A 21,113-nucleotide genomic window follows, 5' to 3' on the forward strand; every position below is an offset into this window, starting at 1 on the left:
AGGAATCACATCGTCCACCTACATAAAAGTATGTTATGCTCAACATGTAACCAGTATATTACAATTGTTAAGTGAAAGTGCCATTTAAAGCAGAATTGGACTATTATGAAGCAATCCAGCAACGGTAGTTGCCTGGAGAACACACACACACACACCACCACCAATATAATGGCGTGTCCATACCTCATTGTATCCTTGGAATAACAAGACTATTCGTGGGAAATGCAGAGAAACAGCAAGAAACGAGGCAGCCCATCCGGAACGACTAAGTAGCATCGCACCCAGGACACAGTGTAAATATGGACGCGTGAAACAATGTGGAGTGACCACATGTCAGCATCTACTGGGGGAAAACAAACATGTAAAACAAAGAGAAATCAGGAAATGAAGCCAACTGGATGCAAGGGTACAGTACATGAGCCTAGACACACACAGCATTATAGAGCGACCATATGTCAGTGTCTACTTGGGTGAAAAGGGTGAATTATAAATGAGACTGGGTGGAACAAGTTAGTTGCGTAGCTACACAGATGCATACAACATTGTGGAGTGACCATATGCTATAATCTTTCAAGAAAACAGACTATTGTTGTGGTGAAAACAGCAAGAAACAAGGCAGACTGAGCAAAGTAAAAAGTGGCGTAGCTTTCAAGATATAAACATGGACACAAAAGATTGTGGAGCAACCACGAGGAAGAGTTTATTGGGAAAAAATGAAATCTTAAAGACAAATGCAAAGAAATTGGGCGGATCGCTGGTTGACTGGTTAGCGTGTCGGCCTCACAGTGCAGAGGTGCAGGGTTCGCCTTCCTGTGTGGAGTTTGCATGTTCTCCCCATGACTGCATGGGTTTTCTCCGGATACTCCAGTTCCCTCCCACATTACAAAAATATGCATGATACGCCTTCCTGTGTGGAGTTTGCATGTTCTCCCCATGACTGCATGGGTTTTCTCCGGATACTCCAGTTCCCTCCCACATTACAAAAACATGCATGATAAGAGTGATGGAACACTCTAAATTGTCCCTTCGAATGGTAGTTTGTCTCTGTGTGCCCTGCGATTGGCTGGCAAACAGTTCAAGGTATACCCCGCCTACTGCCCGAAGACAGCTGCGATAGGCTCCAGCACACCCGCGACCTGTGTGAGGATGAGCGGATTTGAAAATGGATGAATGGTAAAAATCACAGTTGTTCAAAATCCTGCTCAAGCCCGTTTTTCCTCCTTCATTGATTCTCTCTCACCTAGAGGCGCTTCACATTACAAAATAGAAGGCAGTCTTGTGGGTTTCAGGGACACCATACGTGAGGTGCTTAGCTGGCCAGGAGGCCAGAAAGCCAAGCACAAGGGTTCTTTCTCCCTGGGACATTCAGGCAGACTGTTGTGATTCCGGCCCCTATGGCTTTACAGGGGCCACAAATAATAAAGTCGACAAGTTAGTCAGTCTGTATAACCCTTATAATGAAGCTGAGAAATGTACTGATCACTTACAAGACCACTCTTCACCTTGCACTGCACACAGCAATTGAGTTGACTGCGAATCTAGATTGAAAATAACATGATGCCTGAGTGCCTAAAAAAGTAGCAATAGCAACTGTTCTGTTTCCGCCACCTAGGAAGGACAAGTGTTCTCCACCAGGAGAACAACTCTCTGGACACAGGACCTGTGGACATCGGGAAGAGTGCGGGCCAAAACGTTCCACCAGGCGTGTTCTGGCGTTCCCGGCTCAGCGTGGACAAACCACGCTTCCTCAAATTCAACATCTCTGTGCAAAAGAATGCCCTGATCGGTGTATATGGGCGCAAAGGCCTTGCGCCATCTCACACGCAGGTGAGGACTTCAGCTTTTATTTTTGTTGTGGTTATGTTAATGGTATAAGGGGTGAAGGGTTCGGGTTCTAGGCTACTAATATGTTAATTACTTAACCCTGCAGTTCAGGCCCTTTCACACAGCACTGAGCACAGCACAGCACAGTGTGCCGTCAACCAATCCATTAATTGTGTATGTCCTGCTGCTGTGCAAGGTTGCAACGCTGTGCCATGAATGCTGATTTGCAAACTGTTCAATTCAGCCACAGCGAGCTGTGACGATATCAGAGTGACAACAGTGAGAGATTTTGCGGGATTAGGGTTGAAGGGGTTTCAGGGTTAGGAGGTTAAGAGTTAGTTAAATATTTACGTTTCTGGCTTAAGGTGTTTAGGTTACAGTAAGGGTTAGAGGGTTAGTGCTATCGGGTAAGGTCGTAGGGTTCGAGTATGGTTTGAGGGTTCTGGTTAGAGGGCAGCGTTAGAGATAGGTTTAGGGCTGAGGGTATTACATTTGGGGGTTGGGAGTTAGAGGGTCAGGAGAGTGGTTAGCCGGTTAGAGTTTAAGATAATGTAGTGTCAGGGATTGGGGTTGTAGTGTTCAGGTGTTTGGTCAGTTAGATTTGTTATTTAAATTACGATTTTGCGTTAGGATTGGAGGGTTAGTGTTATTTTAAAATTGGATAGTTACATTTCTTTCCAATCAATGCATGCTGTGATCATGAATGTTTGTGGGTTGAACAGGAAATTAACACAATCAATAATGTCAGTGTCCACACACATTATATAGATTTCAAGAAAATTCAATTTTGACTAATTAAATTGACTTTCCTTCAGCTTTTACATCTCGGTTTCTGTTTTACCTTACACACCTTTCACTGTTCCTTACGTGTCAGCCATTTGCCCCCACAAGTGTTCCCAAAATGTTCCGACATGTCACCTGAATGCCAGTAGTGAATTCCCGACGTCTGAGGACGCTGCTGATGGAAGCACTCAGATGACAGCAGCCTGTGAAATAAAGCTCTCAGCCTCACCTTGTTGACATTCTGTCCTTGGGAAGAAACACTTAACTCGAATGCAGGTGGTCACGCAGGTGAGATGGATTGCATTTTTAAGGCGATAGAGGTGGTGTGATAGAGAAGGAGAAGAAGCTCAACAAATTTTAAGGATGTTAGGGTTAGTTACAGGAAATTTAAGGGTTACATTTCAGGGTTCAGGGGACATGATTTAAATTGTTAGGGTGAGAGAAGAGCCAGGGCAAGGTCAAGTGTCTGAAATAGGAAAAGCGAGTACTTAACAGGACAATGGAATTGGTTCGGGCATTTAGTAGTTAGTTAGATTTAGGGGTTTAGGGTTCAGGCTTGGGTTAGTGGTTAGTGGAGGAATGAGGCAAACAGGTTAGTAGAATAAGAGAAGAAAGGGAGGTAACAAAAAACAGGGTCGGGGGTGTTTGCTGACTCGGGAGGTGGTATTTGGTTTAAATGGTGCAGGTTAAGATTAAGGTTTAGGGTTAGAGGAGAGACGGGGGATATCACAGCAGAATCAAAAAAGAAAGGTCTAGTCACAAACAAAACAGGGCTCGGGAGTAGGGGTTAAAGGAATTGGGTAAGAGGAGTGCAGAGGAGGGTGGTGTTGGTCACACAGGTGAAGTCGGATTGCACTTTTAAGGTTGTAGATAAAAACGAAAGGGAAATAAACTCAAAAATCAAAGCGGAGTAATTAACAAGACGACCTCTTTTGTGTCAACGCCGGACGTCGTGTCAATCGTGGCCTCTTCGGAGCGCCATTCAGCCACAGATCAATACGTTCACTCAGCTGAGCATGAAAGAGCCCGGCCGGCGATATTGAGCGTCCCATTCACAGCCAGCAAAGGGGAGAACAACATTTACGAGTAACAACTTTTACGCCTCTTGTCAAATATAGACCTTGTCCTGCTGCTATTGAGTGCCTGTCTGCGGCTGTACAAAGAAAACAAATTCGAAGGGGAAAAAAACGGACTTTTGTTTCCTGGAGAATTTCATGCAGGTCACTCAATCTAAAGGTTGTGTTTGTCCTCTGACTCTCTACGCTTAATGTCACCACTATTGTTGGTCTGAGATGAGATTAGAAGCGGTTCAAGCAACCTCATCGAGACGGATGCACTCGACCAGAAGGCTCTAAGCTATTGGGATGGGACTGTATTATTGCTTCCCCCCAGCACAAAGAAGCCAACTTCCGCCAGGTTAATAACATCCACCTAGCCGCCTTTCCTTGCCCCCTCCTGCCATCAAAGGGTCGACTTCACATGAGCAGTATGAAAATCAGCCCAAAGAAATGGTTCCCAAGGTCCCTGTCTGTCACAAATCTGGGTAATAAATGTTGTTTCAATGTATTTTCTTATGCCCTTTTCCTTCAGAAACATTCATTTAAAGCCATATTCACTATTTGCCACAGGCAGGCAAAGCAGCATGTTTGAAACAGATTGTTTGATGGTGCCGACCGGGTGGTTGTTCCACAGTTCTAACGCTTGAGTTTCAGTACTTCTGAAAAATATAATATTCATGGTGCAGCATAGGGTTCCTTTAATGTGTGAACACTTTGAAAATTGGTAAAAGTTTTGAATTTGTCCAAGCTGAAAAATGTTACTTTAGTTATTTAGTGTATTCTTCCAGAGTAGTGTTTGGTTTCGGATTGAGGTTAGGATTAGAGTTGTAAGTGTTACGGTTAGGGGTTAGGGTTGATGTTTGGTGTGGGACTTAACATTAAGTAAGATAGGCCTGGGATGCCAAGATTTTGAGGTGCCCCAAAAATTAATAGTTTTCTTTGATTGAAAGTAATTACTTTCTCAGGGTACTCCGGTGTCCTCCCACATTCCAAAAACATGCGTGGCAGGTTAATGGAACACTCTAAATTGTCCCAAAGTGTGAGTGTAAGCGCGAATGGTTATTCGTCTATGCATGCCCTGCGGTTGGCTGGCAACCGGTTCAAGGTGTCCCCCGCCTACTGCTCGAAGACAGCTGGGATAGGCAGCTTAGAAAATGAATGGATGGATGAAAGCACTTATTGTTTTTCCAATCTTAATTCACCTACTTAAAAACACAACAAAATGCTTCATCAATTATGATTGTTTCAAGTGCTCCTCCTCTCTCTTGCACACAGTGCACTTTTCTAACTTCTTACTGCATATGTGCAGACTTGAATGATCAAATCTTGGTAATTCTTCCTTTGAGTTACAGCAAGCGTTGAAATGATGCACGTGTTCGACCAACCTCAAGAATCAATTTCAGGACTTTACAAGTTTTGATTGATGACAAACAGTATTTAAAATGTTTGCAATACACAAATGTGGAGGGCCCCATGACTGGGTTTAGCTTGGTCCCTCAAATGATTAAATACACACCTGCTCTTATGGTTGGTGGCTTTGGATTGGTGGATTTAGGTTAGGTTTACAGATGTGAATGTTACAGTTTGGGGTCGAGGGACTCAGCAATCCAAGTTAGAGTTAGACGTGTAGGGGGTAGGGTTGGAACAGAATTTACACTAGTTAGGCGTTAGATTTAGGTGGTTAGGGTTGGCGTCAGTGTTGTGGTGTGAAGTTAGGGTTAGAATTCAGGTTCGGTGAACCACTTCCATTTTTGAGCTTTGGTCTGCAGCTGTTCTGAAAAACTTCTAAACTTCTTGCTCATGGTTGTAGTTTTTCCCTGTAAAACAAACAAAAACATATATGTAAATCCTCCAACGGCCTCCCTTTCCAATACGGCGATACTCATTGTCTTTTCCCTCGCTCACATATCCTGTATTCCCTGCAAGTCATGTTCGTATGTCAATTTTTGTCACCGTCCTACTTCATGCCATGTATTGCTATGACTTGTATGCATTTGCTACACCAACCACACCGAGAAGCTTTTCTGACTCACTTCCATCCAATAGTGTCTGTAATTTCCGTATTTCCAGCCTGTTGGCCAGTCTTGGAAGTATGGATTGTATCATTTTTATATAACAAACCAAAGGAAGAATCATTCCTCTTGTTTCCCAGTCCCATACATGGTTAATACTGCTGTCAGAATTTGGCTTCCAGTGCTAGTCAATTTCCGTCTTATGATTGGACCCCGAAGGTTCATTTCGACCACATGAACTTTCCAAGTCGGAAAGAAATGTTTTGTTTTCAGGGTTGAAATGCTGCCCTCGTGTAATATATCTACCAATTGGTTCAACCCAAGGTGCTGTATTATAAGAGGGTACACCTTACTTAACGTCAGTGCATATTCCAGTTCGTTCACCATCAGGCTTCAAGACATCTCAAGCGGGAAGATGTTTGTGCCTCAAGCCAGTCTTTAGTTTTGTTTTCTCTGGTATTGTTGCTAGGCCAGCTATAGTCCGATCCGAGCTCTCTACAAAAGACTGTGACAATTTGTATGCTTCGCAAGCTTCCCCTTGGTTCTTCGTTCCAAACACGAGTCTGCCCCAGAGGCTCAGTTTGTCTGCATGGAGCGTGGAACGTTTTTAACCAGGGAATCCTCTTGTCTGCATCTGCTGTATTTCGCTGTACCCATTAGCCTGTCTGGGGGACGGGTTGTTTTCTTCCGTGCTGCACAGTTGAGGTCCAAATGAGGTCCAGCTGTTTAGCGGGTGCTGTGAGCGCGGATGCACCTCTTCAATTATTTTGCCAGGCGGGAATCACGCCTTGTTTGTCTTGTAAGTCGATGTTTATTTGGGGGAAAGTACATTTAGATCTCTGCTTTGCTGCCTTCCTGAAGAACTCATTTTCAGAAAACAATTTTATTTTCAACAAATTGAATTAATTCATTTTGGGCAGCATAATTTACATACTTAAAACAAATACAAACTTTGTCAGCCCTCTGCAAACTCTATCTGTCAGGCGTATAAGTGAATTACCTTTTGATTTTCATGCAAATAAAAGAAATAAAATTATGTGCCAAAGCCAATTCTAGAGAGAGAGAGAGAGAGAGAGAGAGAGAGAGAGAGAGAGAGAGAGAGAGAGACAGAGTGAGAGAGAGTTTTTTTTCTCCCTTTTAGTGCAGCAACTCACTGCTAATACCCACTGACGGTAAAATCAACATTCTCCTTAAATATTGGATTTCCATGCACAAAACCCCACACGAGAAACTAAATGCAGTGACATTTCTCTGACGAATCATTTATTGAATTTGTCTTTTGCTCTCTTTAATCTGGGGACAAAGCAAAGAAAATTAAAAGGGGAGCAATAATCTAAACTCACAAAGCTTCGTGCCAATGTGACATACAACTGTTGTTCACAGGCAGCAATTTAAACTCAATTGGCCTAACAAACATGCATTTGCATGGTCAAAACAATCACTCACTTAAGTTGCTCGTGTATGGCACGTTGAAAAAAAGCTACGTATTGCTCGTTAAAATGATGTGGGGCATATTAAAGCTATTCATGGCATAACAATCATACACCTGTGTAGCCAAAACAGTCCCTTGCTTTGTGTTGTTTATGTATGGCGCGTTAACATTGTGTGTGCCATATTAAGGTTATGTCACGCATTGTAAAGCTACGTGTGGCCTAACAAACATACACTTGTGTCGTCAAAACAATCACAAGCTGTTGCCCATGTTTGCCATGTCAACTCTATGTGTTGTGCATTAGATTTATGCTATGAATATTAGGTTTATCTTATATAAACCCAAGTATGACTTAACAGTAACACACTCTTCTAATCAAATCAATCACTTCCTCCAGAGCCTTTCACCCTTCTTTCGTGTGCGCTTTTCCGCAGTACGACTTTGTGGAGCTCCTGGATGGCAGCCGCCTTATCTCCAATGAACACCGCGCCCCAAGCGATACCGAGAGGGGAGCCCGCCCAGAGCACCAGGTGGTGGTCCATCAGGCGGGATTCATCCAGTACCTAGACACTGGTGTGTGGCACCTGGCTTTCTACAATGATGGACGCAGCATAGAGGCAGTGTCGTACAATACTATCATTCAGGGTAAGACCGTTTTGAACTGCAAATACCGTATTGGTGGCCACTGTTTTGGAGACTTTTCAAAACAGGTCTCCGAGGCCTTTGACCAGAGCCACACCCTTCACTCACGTGCATGAGATGTGCATTGTACTTAATGTAGGCTATAAACAGGCCGTTATGCTACAGTGCCTAGAAAAAGTATTCTTGCCCCTTGAAAATTTTCCACATTTTGTGACCTGACAATCACAAACTTGAGTGTACTTTGAGATTTTATGTTGTAGACCAAAACAAAGTCGCACATCATTGTGAAGTGGATTGAAAATTATATAGGGTTTCAAAACGAGGTATGGTGCGCATTTGTTTTCAGCCCTCTGTACTTTGACACCCCAAAAGGCATTTAATATATACGTGCATATGTTTACTTTTAAATAACTTATTTACTGTATTTTTTTTTTATTTTTATTTTTTATGAATACAGTATTTAAATTGAGAGATCACATGATAGTTTTGCATGTGACATATTCTTGTGGTTGGCTAGTTTGCATCTGAGGCCCCTTAGCAGGTTCATGTAACATTTATAGTACAGCATATGGGTGTTTTGTTTACTGAGCATCAATGGGAGTTTGAAAGCATTTTTACCAATGCTTAGCAGTCTTTGCAATGCCCCAAGGAAGGAACAAAGGGGACAAACACAAAGAGTCTAATTTGAATATAAAATTGTATTTGTTATCCAACAAACAAAACTTTATTTTTTTTGGTCGCAATGTAACTTCTTTCAAAACATGCAATACAAAAAGTGACAGAAAATACTGCAGTTGGAAACTTTCCAAAATTATTTCAATGAGTCGTAACTCCTGCATGGCCGAATGAAGTGAAGTGGAACGTTCAATAGTAGTCTCAAGGTGGAGTCACACAGGAAAGCTCCTAGAGCCGAAGCAAGTCAGCGCAAGGTTGCTCGGGTGTGACTTCTCGTTCACACCTGCTGTCTCTGATTGGTTGTTTTCCCTTTCTGAAAAAAATCAAAGGGCACAACATGAGGTCAAAGAGGGATACTTTTTTTTTTCACAGATCTTTTTACTAATGCGCTACTCTCACTTTGACACTGACAGTTTTCGCATATTGAGGAAGATAAGGAAGATGTTTTGGGGTTTTTGTGAAAACTGAAAACTCACCCTTTAATTTAACCTTCTTTGAGTGGTGATATATGACATTGTTTTTTTCCTAGATGCCCGTCCATAAAACATTTCAACAAACAAAAGAAAGAAAAAAAAAGTCAGCCCTGTCTACTTGTTGTGAAGTAAGCGGGGCCTTTCTGGCTTCACCTGCGTGACAATCTTCCGCAGCCTTGCAGGTGAACGAGAGTTGTTCCTTGGGAGATTCGCTGATCATTGGCTGCCGCACTGTAATAAAAGCCATGCATGAGCATTGATTCTTCCAGCCAAACAACTTGTAGGCTTTCGAAAAAGGCTGGAGATATATTTTTCTGCCTCCATTTCCTCCGGGGGGCAAGGCTTTGATTGATTTGGTCCTCCCAAATATGAAGGTATTGACGAGCCTGGCGGAAATTGCCAGGGTCCACCTGAAGCAGAAAGAAACATCCAATACAAGTGGAACATCCACCACAATCCAAAGTAATCACACCCTCCAAAATCATCATAATAAAAAAGTTTGCCCTCTTCACACTTATCAAAATGATGTCTTTTGGGAGTCTGTCGAGCAAGCACTGGCTTTTACCCTTGTAGGATGTGTCAGATTAACTTCAAGACGGAGAGGACTTAAAACACTTGGGAGATTGCTCCGCTCGGTTTGATCATTAGGGCGTTGGGCCGCAATAGAAGGATAAAAAAAAAAGCAGGAGATGCTGGGGGAAAAAGTAGGAAAGACAGGGGCAATACATGCTGAGGTAATTATTTGCTTTAATTTATATGCCTTTTGTGGCTTTTATTTGACAGACGTGAGCAGACATGTTACGGAGGCTTAAACCGCAGTGGAATGGATACACTATCTTACACAAATAAGGGATGCTTGGTGCTGGGGGGTTGGATGGGGCACTGCCTCGTGGTGAAATGTGCACTTGTCAAAAAGTTACTTTAAAAGCAATCTCCCCCAGATTTGCGGCAGGGTGACAGTGGCGTGATGCTTTATTAATAGTCTGACTTCCCACAGAGTCTGTCACCGAGTGTGCGCACAACTGCTACGGGAACGGCGAGTGCATGGCGGGTTCCTGTCACTGCTTCCCAGGATTCATCGGGCCGTACTGTTCCAGAGGTAATTATCCACTTTTATCTGAATATGTGTGTGTGTGTGTGTGTGTGTGTGTGTGTGTGTGTGTGTGTGTGTGTGCATGCATCTATCTATCTGTCTATCTCTCTCTTTCTCTCTCTCTCTCTCTCTCTCTCTATATATATATATATATATATATATATATATGAAAACAGGGCTCCAAACTGTCCCTAAATTGTCACATTTTGCCCCTGAAATATAAGACAGCGCAAGTAAATCTTTCATCGACTTCCGCTACTACGATGGGTAAAACTGCTGATTTTTAAAATGTATTAATTTGCTTTGTGTGTGTGTGTGTGTGTGTGTGTGTGTGTGTGTGTGTGTGTGTGTGGGTGTGTGTGTGTGTGTGCGCGCGTGCGTGTGTGTCTATATATAATATGAAAAAAAAATCCAATATTTCTTGTTGCCAACATACTTCTGCCCAATTTGGTTTGACAAACTGGAAAAACGCAGACAGAAATAGGACGTTTTGATGACACAAGAAAAAAAGCAACCGCCATGCGTCGGTGGGGCGGGGATGGTTTAGGACAGGGGTAGCCAACCAGTCCGAGACTAAGCCAATTTTTTTACTGTGTTACTGCAAAGAGCCACATCGCACGCACGCACGCACGCACACATACACACACACACACGCACACACACGCGCGCGCGAGCTGCAGTGGTTACTTACAACTTGGGTCAGCTTGGTACATATTTGACCGAAGATCGACTTTTGAAGCTACGAACCTCCCGTGATCGACCCGATCGTGCACGTGCAAGGATGTACATATAAATGCACGTGCAAGCATATACATATACATCGCACGCCGAGATGAGCGGCAGCCGGAACGTCACCCAACATGAATGAAATCGAAACACAGACACACAAATTTTTTTTCGCCCCCACTTCCTCCTCCCAACGCTCGCGCTCGACTTGGGACCAGTCCGCTGGCTCCCGGTCGATCGCGATTGACGTATTGGGCACCTCTGCCTTAAAATCTGAGTTAATTCGCTGACTAGCTTAGCGCTGAGCACCGTTGTTTGCGCATGTGCGGTGATTCAGTTGTCATCTGATTGGTTGCCTTGTATGTCAATCAAGTAACGGGATTTACTCTGAACTTACTGTCTTCATTTTCTTTGTTTTTTTTTTTTCCACATCTCCAAGCTGCGTGCCCTGTCCTGTGCAGCGGTAATGGCCAGTACACCAGGGGGCGCTGTCAGTGCTACAGTGGCTGGAAGGGCACCGAGTGTGATGTGGCCTCGGGCCAGTGCGTGGACCCTCAGTGCAGGGGCCACGGGGTGTGCGTGGCGGGAAACTGTGTGTGCAATGCCGGCTGGAGAGGTAGCAACTGTGACCAAGGTAACATATTCTTCCCACTACAGTGCTGATTTTTGGGAGAATGTATGTACTTGTGTAATGCGATTTATCTATTTCATTATTTATTTATCTATTTTGGAGGTGGGGGGTGTTCCACTTACTATAATGCCATAAAAGAACTTAATACACCTAAAATGCACTTTTTTTTTTTGTGACATACTACACGAGTGTGGGATGCATAATTTTTTTTTAGATGATCTCGCTACAGCAGGGGTGTCCAAACTTTTTCGTTTGAGGGCCGCCGATCGAAAAATGGAAGGGTGAAAGGGCCATTTTAAAATTCTTCAGCTTTTGAAACGCGCTAAAGTCAGCCAAGAAAGCAATTATATATTGTTTGTATTGTCGAGTTAATTTCATCAGCTGTGGAAGAAATGAAAGAAACAATTTTTGCCTCTAAAATTGAATTATCTTGATTCAGTACAGTGTTCTGAAGATTAATTCTTTTTTTAAATCGTACCTTCGAATATATATTAAAGTTCTACAGTTTATAAACAAATATATTACTCGTAATGAAACTTATTTTCCCGACACCCTCCCTGCTTACTCTGCCCACCTTCACCTTTTTAAACGAAACACGTGGCCCATGTCAAATGTTCTTTTTAGGGTTTTTTTGGTCGTGTCACAGGCCACTGAAAGATGGATGGCGGGCCACAAATGGCCCCCGGTCTGTAGTTTGGATTTTCCTGCTCACTAGCGGGGGTGTCAAATGTATATCCATGATGAAGGATGGGTTCACTCAGTGATTCTCAAAGTATAGGGTGGAAGTGTAATGCGAAAGAATCACCGAGCCAATACAGTTCAGTTTTATTTAACATTTAGAATTTTTTGTTGTTTTTAAACATTTATTGAGCTAGATTTGCTAGATCCGGTGAGAACCGGTAAAAAAGGAACCCACAAACATAAACAAGGATATGTGAACAAAAGGGTACACATACCCCCTAGGTTGGGAAACACTGCTCTAGTGGACACAAAATATTTGCGTGTAGCTGTTTAATGTGTGTTTTCAAGTCGGTTGAGCACCTAATGCATCGTATGTTGTTATTGACGCCCTGTGAATAAATTAACTTGGGCAGGTAATGGGCTAACCTATCGTCGAGTTTCGCAGTCGCCCGTTGTGATCAATCAATCAATGCCATCGTTCAGGAAAGAGCACCATTCTTTACCCTTTCACAGGGCCGATCCGCTTGGGCGCATTTAAAGGTATCGACCTGCATTCCGGCCAAAGGCAATTATCGGATCAGATTTACACGCACGGGTTAGCAACCTCGCATGCACGAAGCAACTGAATGAATGTAGGTTTGCCTTTGAAGGCAATATGGGGAAGACACTGTTTTCATTTACTTTTGTAGTTTGTATTTTCGTGGTGGACGGATGGCTATGGCCGAGGGAGAACCCATGTCTGGATAAGATTACCAATCGATTCAACTCTTGTGCGTCACTTTGTAAACATTCTTTTAGCAGCATACCTCCTTTTTTTGTAAAACATGGAAATTTGAGACATTTTAAGTCTTCCCTGATTTTAATGTACATTTCGTAGACAGGTCAGAGTCTTTCATATAACTAATGAATTGGCTTCTTGTAAAAGAAAAAAAATTAAGACAGTTTTTGGTGTAACCTTTCAGATTTTTAGAAACATCAAAGACAGTTTATTGTTTAACTTCAGTAATGTACTGTGGTATGTTAATTTCAAAGAAATTAGAGTCTAGAGTTAAAAGTACATTTGTTCCGGACTAACATACTTTCAAACACACACACACACACACACACACACACACACACACACACACACACACACACACACACACACACACACATACATGGGGGTGGATGAAGACAATTGCTGTTATCTTGTTCAATTTTTCTGTTGTTGTCTGTCGTCAATGAACCTAATGCCATCTGGTAAGAATTAGAGACAATATAAAGTTTTCATTGAACTTAACATACAGTATGACACGTCATTAATAAGGAAGTCTTAGATGAACCAAACACATTTTTGTAAGCAGACAATCTAGAGTCTGCAGTGAACCAAGTGAACATGATTTTAGACTGCAATGTTGAGCAATCCAGTGCTACCAGACAACCACTCTTCGATGCAGTATTGCAGTTATGTATTAGCGGGGCACTAATTGTGCTTCTTTTTCTCGCACCTTTAATGGAATATCATTAGACTGGAAGTACAATTGAGGTCAGAGTGTTAAAAAAAAGGCAGCCGTGGCATTTCTATTCAAGCGAAAATAATCTCGAATGCAACTAACATGAAGTGGTCAAGTGTTAAAGTGACATCGCTCACTGTGTGCGCTTAGTGGACTGCGTGGACCCAAAGTGCTCTGGACATGGCACTTGTCATCACGGCGAGTGCCATTGCAACCCGGGATGGGGAGGAATCAGCTGCGAGATCCTGAAGAGCACTTGTCCTGAGCAGTGCTCCAGTCACGGAACCTTCAACACCGACTCTGGGACGTGCGTCTGCGAGGACAACTGGACAGGAGCTGATTGCTCCATAGGTCAGACTCACTTCCTTTTCTACATCAATGCAATATATTGTGTGATGTATTGCATTATTACAATGTCTTGACTTGAATTTTGTATATTGTGAAACTAGACATGACAGACACGAATCACGAATTTCAGAACCTCTGGAAATGACCAAAATGAGCATTTGATCGCTAACCAAAATGGCCGACTTCCTTTGTCTTTTGAGACATGGTTTCTTGAGATTTTTTTGTGGGTCTACTCATGCTAGAAATTTACACCAAATGTCATATTGCGAATTGAAACCAATTTGGGGACTGAATTTAAAAAAAAAAAAAAATGGTGAACATGACGGCGACAACGTTAGTACGTGTGCCTCACAGTGCAGAGGTTGTGGGTCAGAATCCAGCCCCGGTCTTCCTGTGACATGTTTGGATGTTCTCCCCGTGCTTGCATTGATTTTCTTCGGGTACTCCACTTTCGTCCCACATTCCAAATAACCCGAAAAATTACTTTTACATATTTTTATGTTCAAAATAATATTTTTTGTGGGAAGTGTATTTTCCTTTTTTTTTGCTTTCATGGCATCAAAAGGCAGTTAATTACCTCCCATTGCATTTGTACTGCGTCCGTATTTTGCCTTTCAACACTGTACACTCAAATTAACTGGCAACACATTCGCTTAGTTTGTGTACGTTTCCTTTGATGCGCTCACAGAACAACAACAGATGCGTTAGCTTTAATTAACAGACTTGAAAATGAATGACACAGTCTTTTCATACAATTTGGGGGCAAACTATTGTACAAGGTATGCGCGGCTTTGATATGCTTCATGGTGATGTGATGTAAAAGTGAACGTCGCTCGATTGTATATACAACCCAGCTGCGCCTAGAAATTGGTCGAAAATGGCCACATCAAACAAACAAACAAACAAAACACCCCGAGCCTGCTGTGGACTTTTTGGAGTGTTGAGCAGTTTCTTGTTGGTTTGTTTAGGTTGCATTTCTATTAGGTAACGTGGCAGTCATGAATAACTGGCGACAAGAACAGTTGCATGCATTTTATGATCGTATCTCATGACTGAGGGTCCATCCATCCATTTTCTAATCCGCTTACCCTCACAAGGGTCGCGGGCGTGCTGGAGCCTATGCCAGCTGTCTTTTGGGCAGTAGGCGGGGGGACACCCTGAACTGGTTGCCAGCCAATCGCAGATGACTGAGGGTACCATGGACTATTTTGGCTGTTTATTTCAGGTCATTCTCATTGTGCATGGTGGAGGTCTGATGAATACCTAGCTAGAGTAACGGTAGCGTTATATGAGTATATTTTGTGAATGAGCGTGCCAGGTGGTTTATCATGGATAACCGGCAAGAGGAGCGATCACATAATCAAATGCTTACATGCATATGACAAAATGTGTGCCGCAGAAAATTTTTTTGGACTGTGTGGATTATTTGCTGTGGTTGTGTTCATTTGTATTGTGCATACTGAGAGTTACTGATTTGATCCAGCGTGCCATTAACTTTTTTTTTCAGGAGTCGTTCTGTGCATTTCTTTTGCGCAAGTAATTCTTGCATTCCAGTAATTGTGTTACACTTTAATCTTGCATAATTTCATATGCATGACCAATTGTGCCCCTATTGTTGTTTCTGAATGTGACTCTGCTTTTAATGTAGTGTGCTTTTCACAGTTTTGTGGAAAAAAATTGCTCATATTTGATAATCCAACAATTCTGTGTTGTTAAGAGTTTGAGCCTCATGTAAATATATGGAACATCAAGTGACTGGTAAGCATTTTGCTTTGACTTCTCATTTCTCACATTTCAATCTGCGGTAATTAATCAGCGAGACTTTTGAAAATTGTATCCGCCTACAAGGGAATAATTTATTTCCCTCACTCAGTTGGACATGAAAGTCTTTGAGCAGGAAAGACGGCTAAATCAAAAAATTGGTCGAAAATGGCCACATCAAACAAACAAACAAACAAAACACCCCGAGCCTGCTGTGGACTTTTTGGAGTGTTGAGCAGTTTCTTGTTGGTTTGTTTAGGTTGCATTTCTATTAGGTAACGTGGCAGTCATGAATAACTGGCGACAAGAACAGTTGCATGCATTTTATGATCGTATCTCATGACTGAGGGTCCATCCATCCATTTTCTAATCCGCTTACCCTCACAAGGGTCGCGGGCGTGCTGGAGCCTATGCCAGCTGTCTTTTGGGCAGTAGGCGGGGGGACACCCTGAACTGGTTGCCAGCCAATCGCAGATGACTGAGGGTACCATGGACTATTTTGGCTGTTTATTTCAGGTCATTCTCATTGTGCATGGTGGAGGTCTGATGAATACCTAGCTAGAGTAACGGTAGCGTTATATGAGTATATTTTGTGAATGAGCGTGCCAGGTGGTTTATCATGGATAACCGGCAAGAGGAGCGATCACATAATCAAATGCTTACATGCATATGACAAAATGTGTGCCGCAGAAAATTTTTTTGGACTGTGTGGATTATTTGCTGTGGTTGTGTTCATTTGTATTGTGCATACTGAGAGTTACTGATTTGATCCAGCGTGCCATTAACTTTTTTTTTCAGGAGTCGTTCTGTGCATTTCTTTTGCGCAAGTAATTCTTGCATTCCAGTAATTGTGTTACACTTTAATCTTGCATAATTTCATATGCATGACCAATTGTGCCCCTATTGTTGTTTCTGAATGTGACTCTGCTTTTAATGTAGTGTGCTTTTCACAGTTTTGTGGAAAAAAATTGCTCATATTTGATAATCCAACAATTCTGTGTTGTTAAGAGTTTGAGCCTCATGTAAATATATGGAACATCAAGTGACTGGTAAGCATTTTGCTTTGACTTCTCATTTCTCACATTTCAATCTGCGGTAATTAATCAGCGAGACTTTTGAAAATTGTATCCGCCTACAAGGGAATAATTTATTTCCCTCACTCAGTTGGACATGAAAGTCTTTGAGCAGGAAAGACGGCTAAATCAAATTATTTCTCCCGTCTTTCCCTCTCCTTTCGTAAACCCAAAGTTATTCATTTGCAATGTCCCGCTGATTGAAAGTCTGGAAACTGATGAATGCGAGCCAGGCCCTGGCTTTATGAATTCCTGATGACGCGCTTTGTTTTTACAACCTTGATTAAATTACAGGGAGAAAAAAAAGACTTCCCGGAGCTTCATTATGCTCTGCGTCGGAGATAGTCAAAGTAGGTGCAAAGTTGTGACACTTGTCGCGCTCGCTGCTTGCTGGAAAGGGGCCGACATATGTTAACAATGCGATGCTGACACTGTGCATTAATCTTGCTGGACCCGACATATGTTCTTTCTCAAGGTGTCACCCAAGTATCTTATTAGAAAATATGAGACGCAGATTTATTCGCAACCTTAATCACTCTTTGATAAAAAGTCGTGTTCATTTTTTTTTTCTTAAAGGCGTTTCCCATCTGAGACTCTTAATTTGTCATCAGGATTTTGCTTTTGATTACAAGGGGACGATGTGTTCTTGCGGAGGCCAGACGTTCACATCTGTTATGCCAAACTGATTTATGTGGACTGTCTTTATGGATTATTTGGAGATGTTCTCTTTATTTGTATTGTGTAAATGTAGCCGTCATCATGAATATCTGGTGAGAGGGATGTGGCAATTTTTTTGCTTTGGATTGTGAGCAAAAATTTGAAGACGGGCGCTGTCTGGTGGCAGTGCACTCAACTCACTTCACAAGAAGCAGCATTTTGGCTTATAGTGAACAAGGTTTCAAAAAAGACCCTCCCTGCTGTTTATTGCCACTCCCAGTTGGTTTACTATCAAACTAAGCATTAAGCAAACAGAAGTCATGTGTATTTAAAACAACCAAACAACTCTTTGTATCCTGTAATCCTCCCTGTATTCTTCAAATAGGTTGTTTTTGACATAAAATTATTTGGAGTATCTAAATGTTATAGTTTTTAAGTTTTTGCAGTGTTTGTTTTGATACCCCACTTTTTGTTTCGTGGGGTCAAATATGACCCCAAGCACTTTTGATGGAATTTCAAAGTTTAAACCTGCAAACCTTTGACTTTTATCAAGGCTACACATTAACTGTAGATCCACATATCTAATCACAGGAGTCTGACCACGAAAGGTTATTTTCATAGCAACACAACATTCATGTTTCAGCATTTTATACCTCATGTTTCATGTGCTGTTATAAAATATGAACTTATTTTCCAAATCCATGGAAAAGACAAACCCTTGGAAAGAAAGACAAACAATACTTGTATCCATGAAAGTTTATTTCTAAATCCGGAAAGGTCATGGGGTTTATTTACCTACTTTGCATAACGACTTTGGACTTAGCTACATTAGCCAACTAAACAAACACCAGCTAACATCTTTGCTTTTGTTGTGGAGAGAAACAGACTCTTACTATCTTATTCCAGCCTCCTGTAATAAAATACAACCCATTAGATGGCCTATTGTAGGCGTACTATAATCGATTACTCAGTGACAAGTGTGTGTCTGTCCACACGTGTCTCAGTGTATATTTGTGCATGCGCTTGTGCAGCTATTGATTCTTAGTTTTACCTGTGTGTCTATATTGTGTCTATCATAAAATAATGTATAATCTCATTGAGAGCATCATTGCTGTTCAGACTCTTTTAGAAGCTGCTATACAAATGATCCCGATAGAGACAAAGAGCCTATTATGGGGCTTGACTCAGGATTTGATATCTCAGGTGAAGACAACCCACACCTTTGTCCACCTGGAGTTGTCAGACCTATTAGAAATGCATCATCTCATTGAAATGAACCCCCTCCCCTTGATGAACAACACCAGTTGGACACAGATTGGTCTTCTGGCTAGGGCAGAAGACCAAGCTCATGCTGTTTTGTGATCTTCAGTAATGTTTCATAAAGAAGTCATCAATTAACATGCAAAACATGAAAGAAATCTTTTGTTGACCAAAATATATTCAAAATCATCATCTTTAACCAAAATGAGAGACATTTCTTCAGAAATGCATTCTTTCTAATTGGGGTCGTTGATTGGTCATGCATCTAAGGGCTAACAGTGCCGTCTAAATGGTGCTTGTGGGCTTTTGCGTTGTACTCCTCAACTGGTCAGAGAGTCATCGCATTGATGATGACTTGTACTTTGTTCATTGCGCGCGCCTGTGACTGAGTGTGCTGTGGACTTTTTTTCACAGTGGTTACTTTCGTTGTGTTTATTTCTTTGAGTTAAGTGGCCTTTCAAAGGCTTTGTCATGAAGAACTGGCAAGAGGAGCCATCGCATTATCTGTATGACACATACATTGTGCACAAGTGTGCCTGTGCCTGACTCAACATGCCATGTTTTTTTTCTTTTTAAATTGGTGGATTATTTTTCATGATTGTGTTTATTTCTTTTCAGCAGCTATCTTGAATAACTAGCAAGAAACAATTACATTACACTATTGGATTACACTATAGGCTATTGAATAGACAGACCTGAAAACCTGAACTCACCCCCACCCACCCATTTTAATATGCTTTTATATATATATATATATGTTATCATTTATATTTATTCATATACTTTTGTTCTTCTACTTCTCCCTTTCATAATTTTGCTGCTGTAAATTGGGAATTTGTCCATTGTGAGACAAATAAAGGTTTTCTTATCTTATCTTATCTTATTGGATAAAACATCTATCGTCCCCTCCATTTGTTATTGGTGAACAAAGTTAAGTGTGTCTCCTGATGCGTTCAATGTGGCACAGTTTTAGCACTTTCTCGCTACTTTCAGAGAAAAAAAACGACCGCCCCAAATGTACATAGTGTTGAGAGTATGCTGTGGAGAAATGACATTTAGTTAGTGCCCTGAATCTTCTTCATGATATTTACCAAATATTGACAACCTGACCAAAATTGTGAACGCATTCTCAAAGATTTGCGCCACTGGCGCGGAATTAACAGTGAAGTGAGCAGCAATGTTATCGCAGCACAAGACCTTTCCAGGTCATTCCATCTATATTCTATACCACAAAAAGGATTCATTGTTACCATGACAACAAGAGACCCACTATTATGTATTACAAATGGACTTATTGCCCTTTTTTTTTTTTTTAACACAGCACAGAGATTGTTTGGCCTTCCAAAAGAAAATAAAAGGTTGCACAACAAAGACATTCTTTTTCCTTTCATGTCTCTCTTAAGTCTTCATTGAGCTCGGATCACGAAATTGCCGATAGCAGATCGTCTCGGCCCAAAAATAAGGGACTCTGTTACTCCGCCGGGGTGAGTAGGGAATTTCCACAAGCTGGACAATTAATGCTGCAGTTCTTCCTTCAATTAAATACACTTTAATTAACAAGCGTGGCGGCTGTGATCGACCGCCCGCAAACCTTCATGCGGCCGCGGCGTGTTCAAAGCAGATAAACACTTTGCAGCTAATGAAAAATTGATTACATGGATTCTTTGCGAAGGAGGAACCTTTTGCCAATTTGATGACTGTCCCCCAAGAGGTGCTTTTAATATTCTACAGTGTAAGCAGAGGGTGGGGTAGTGGTGCCGGTGCGTGGGCGGCTAATCGCGAGCATCTCTCAAAGAAAGGAAAAGTTTGACATGGATGAAAAAGTGTTTGTGACAACGAGGAAGCTCTCCACCCTTTGGAAATGAGTGAAACCGCAGTTTCCTCTACATTTAATGCTGAAGTTATGTAATGGTATTTTTAACGATGCATTTTGGAATGCCGAAATGGAATTAGTCATTAACACGGAGTCAAGAAAAATGTGCAGGTGGATGTGCGTGAGCAAAATGCACGTGCTGAATTGTTGCAAAATAATGCTTTGAGTTAAAGTGTGAAATTTTGAAGGCTCATGTACATTTCTTGGAGCCACTTATGATTGTGAGTACACACTCCAGCTTCCGTGCTGTTTGTCACACTTTTTATCCTCGCGTCTCGGCTAGTGTTAGCCTCGGCCCACCACACTCTGATGTATCGCCTCGGCCAGATAACGCCGACTCAAAGAGGCCCGCTTTGCTGTTGTCAAAGTCCAGACGACGTATGGGAGCCTGTTTAGATGCTCTTCACACTACTCTTCCCACATGCCTTGCATCAATAAATACAGGACAAAAAAATAAGATACACAATTGCTATAATACAAAATTTGTGTGGTGTGTTCTGAACGTCTCTGAATCAGGCAATGTGACTCGTAGCACTTTTGTTGCTTTTCGACTTTCAAGAAGTAAATAACCACCTGAATTTCATGAACCATTGCTTAACTAGCTTTCATGCTCTGCCC

General features: G+C 41.9%; 1 protein-coding gene across 5 annotated transcripts in view; it reads left to right on the forward strand.

Annotated features, from left to right (window-relative positions):
* LOC109524410 (teneurin-3) overlaps window positions 1-21,113 on the forward strand; it is a 223,870-nt gene that overhangs the window by 139,793 nt on the left and 62,964 nt on the right. For all 5 annotated transcript variants that reach the window (XM_019884281.1, XM_019884282.1, XM_019884283.1 and 2 more), the window contains 5 exons: window positions 1,613-1,827; window positions 7,544-7,754; window positions 9,897-9,998; window positions 11,158-11,352; window positions 13,674-13,874. In XM_019884281.1, coding sequence (XP_019739840.1) covers window positions 1,613-1,827; window positions 7,544-7,754; window positions 9,897-9,998; window positions 11,158-11,352; window positions 13,674-13,874 — 924 coding nt within the window. The remainder of the gene's footprint in view (window positions 1-1,612; window positions 1,828-7,543; window positions 7,755-9,896; window positions 9,999-11,157; window positions 11,353-13,673; window positions 13,875-21,113) is intronic.

Source organism: Hippocampus comes, unplaced genomic scaffold, assembly GCF_001891065.2.
Source record: "Hippocampus comes isolate QL1 unplaced genomic scaffold, H_comes_QL1_v1.1 scaffold156, whole genome shotgun sequence".
NCBI classification, from domain to species: domain Eukaryota; kingdom Metazoa; phylum Chordata; class Actinopteri; order Syngnathiformes; family Syngnathidae; genus Hippocampus; species Hippocampus comes.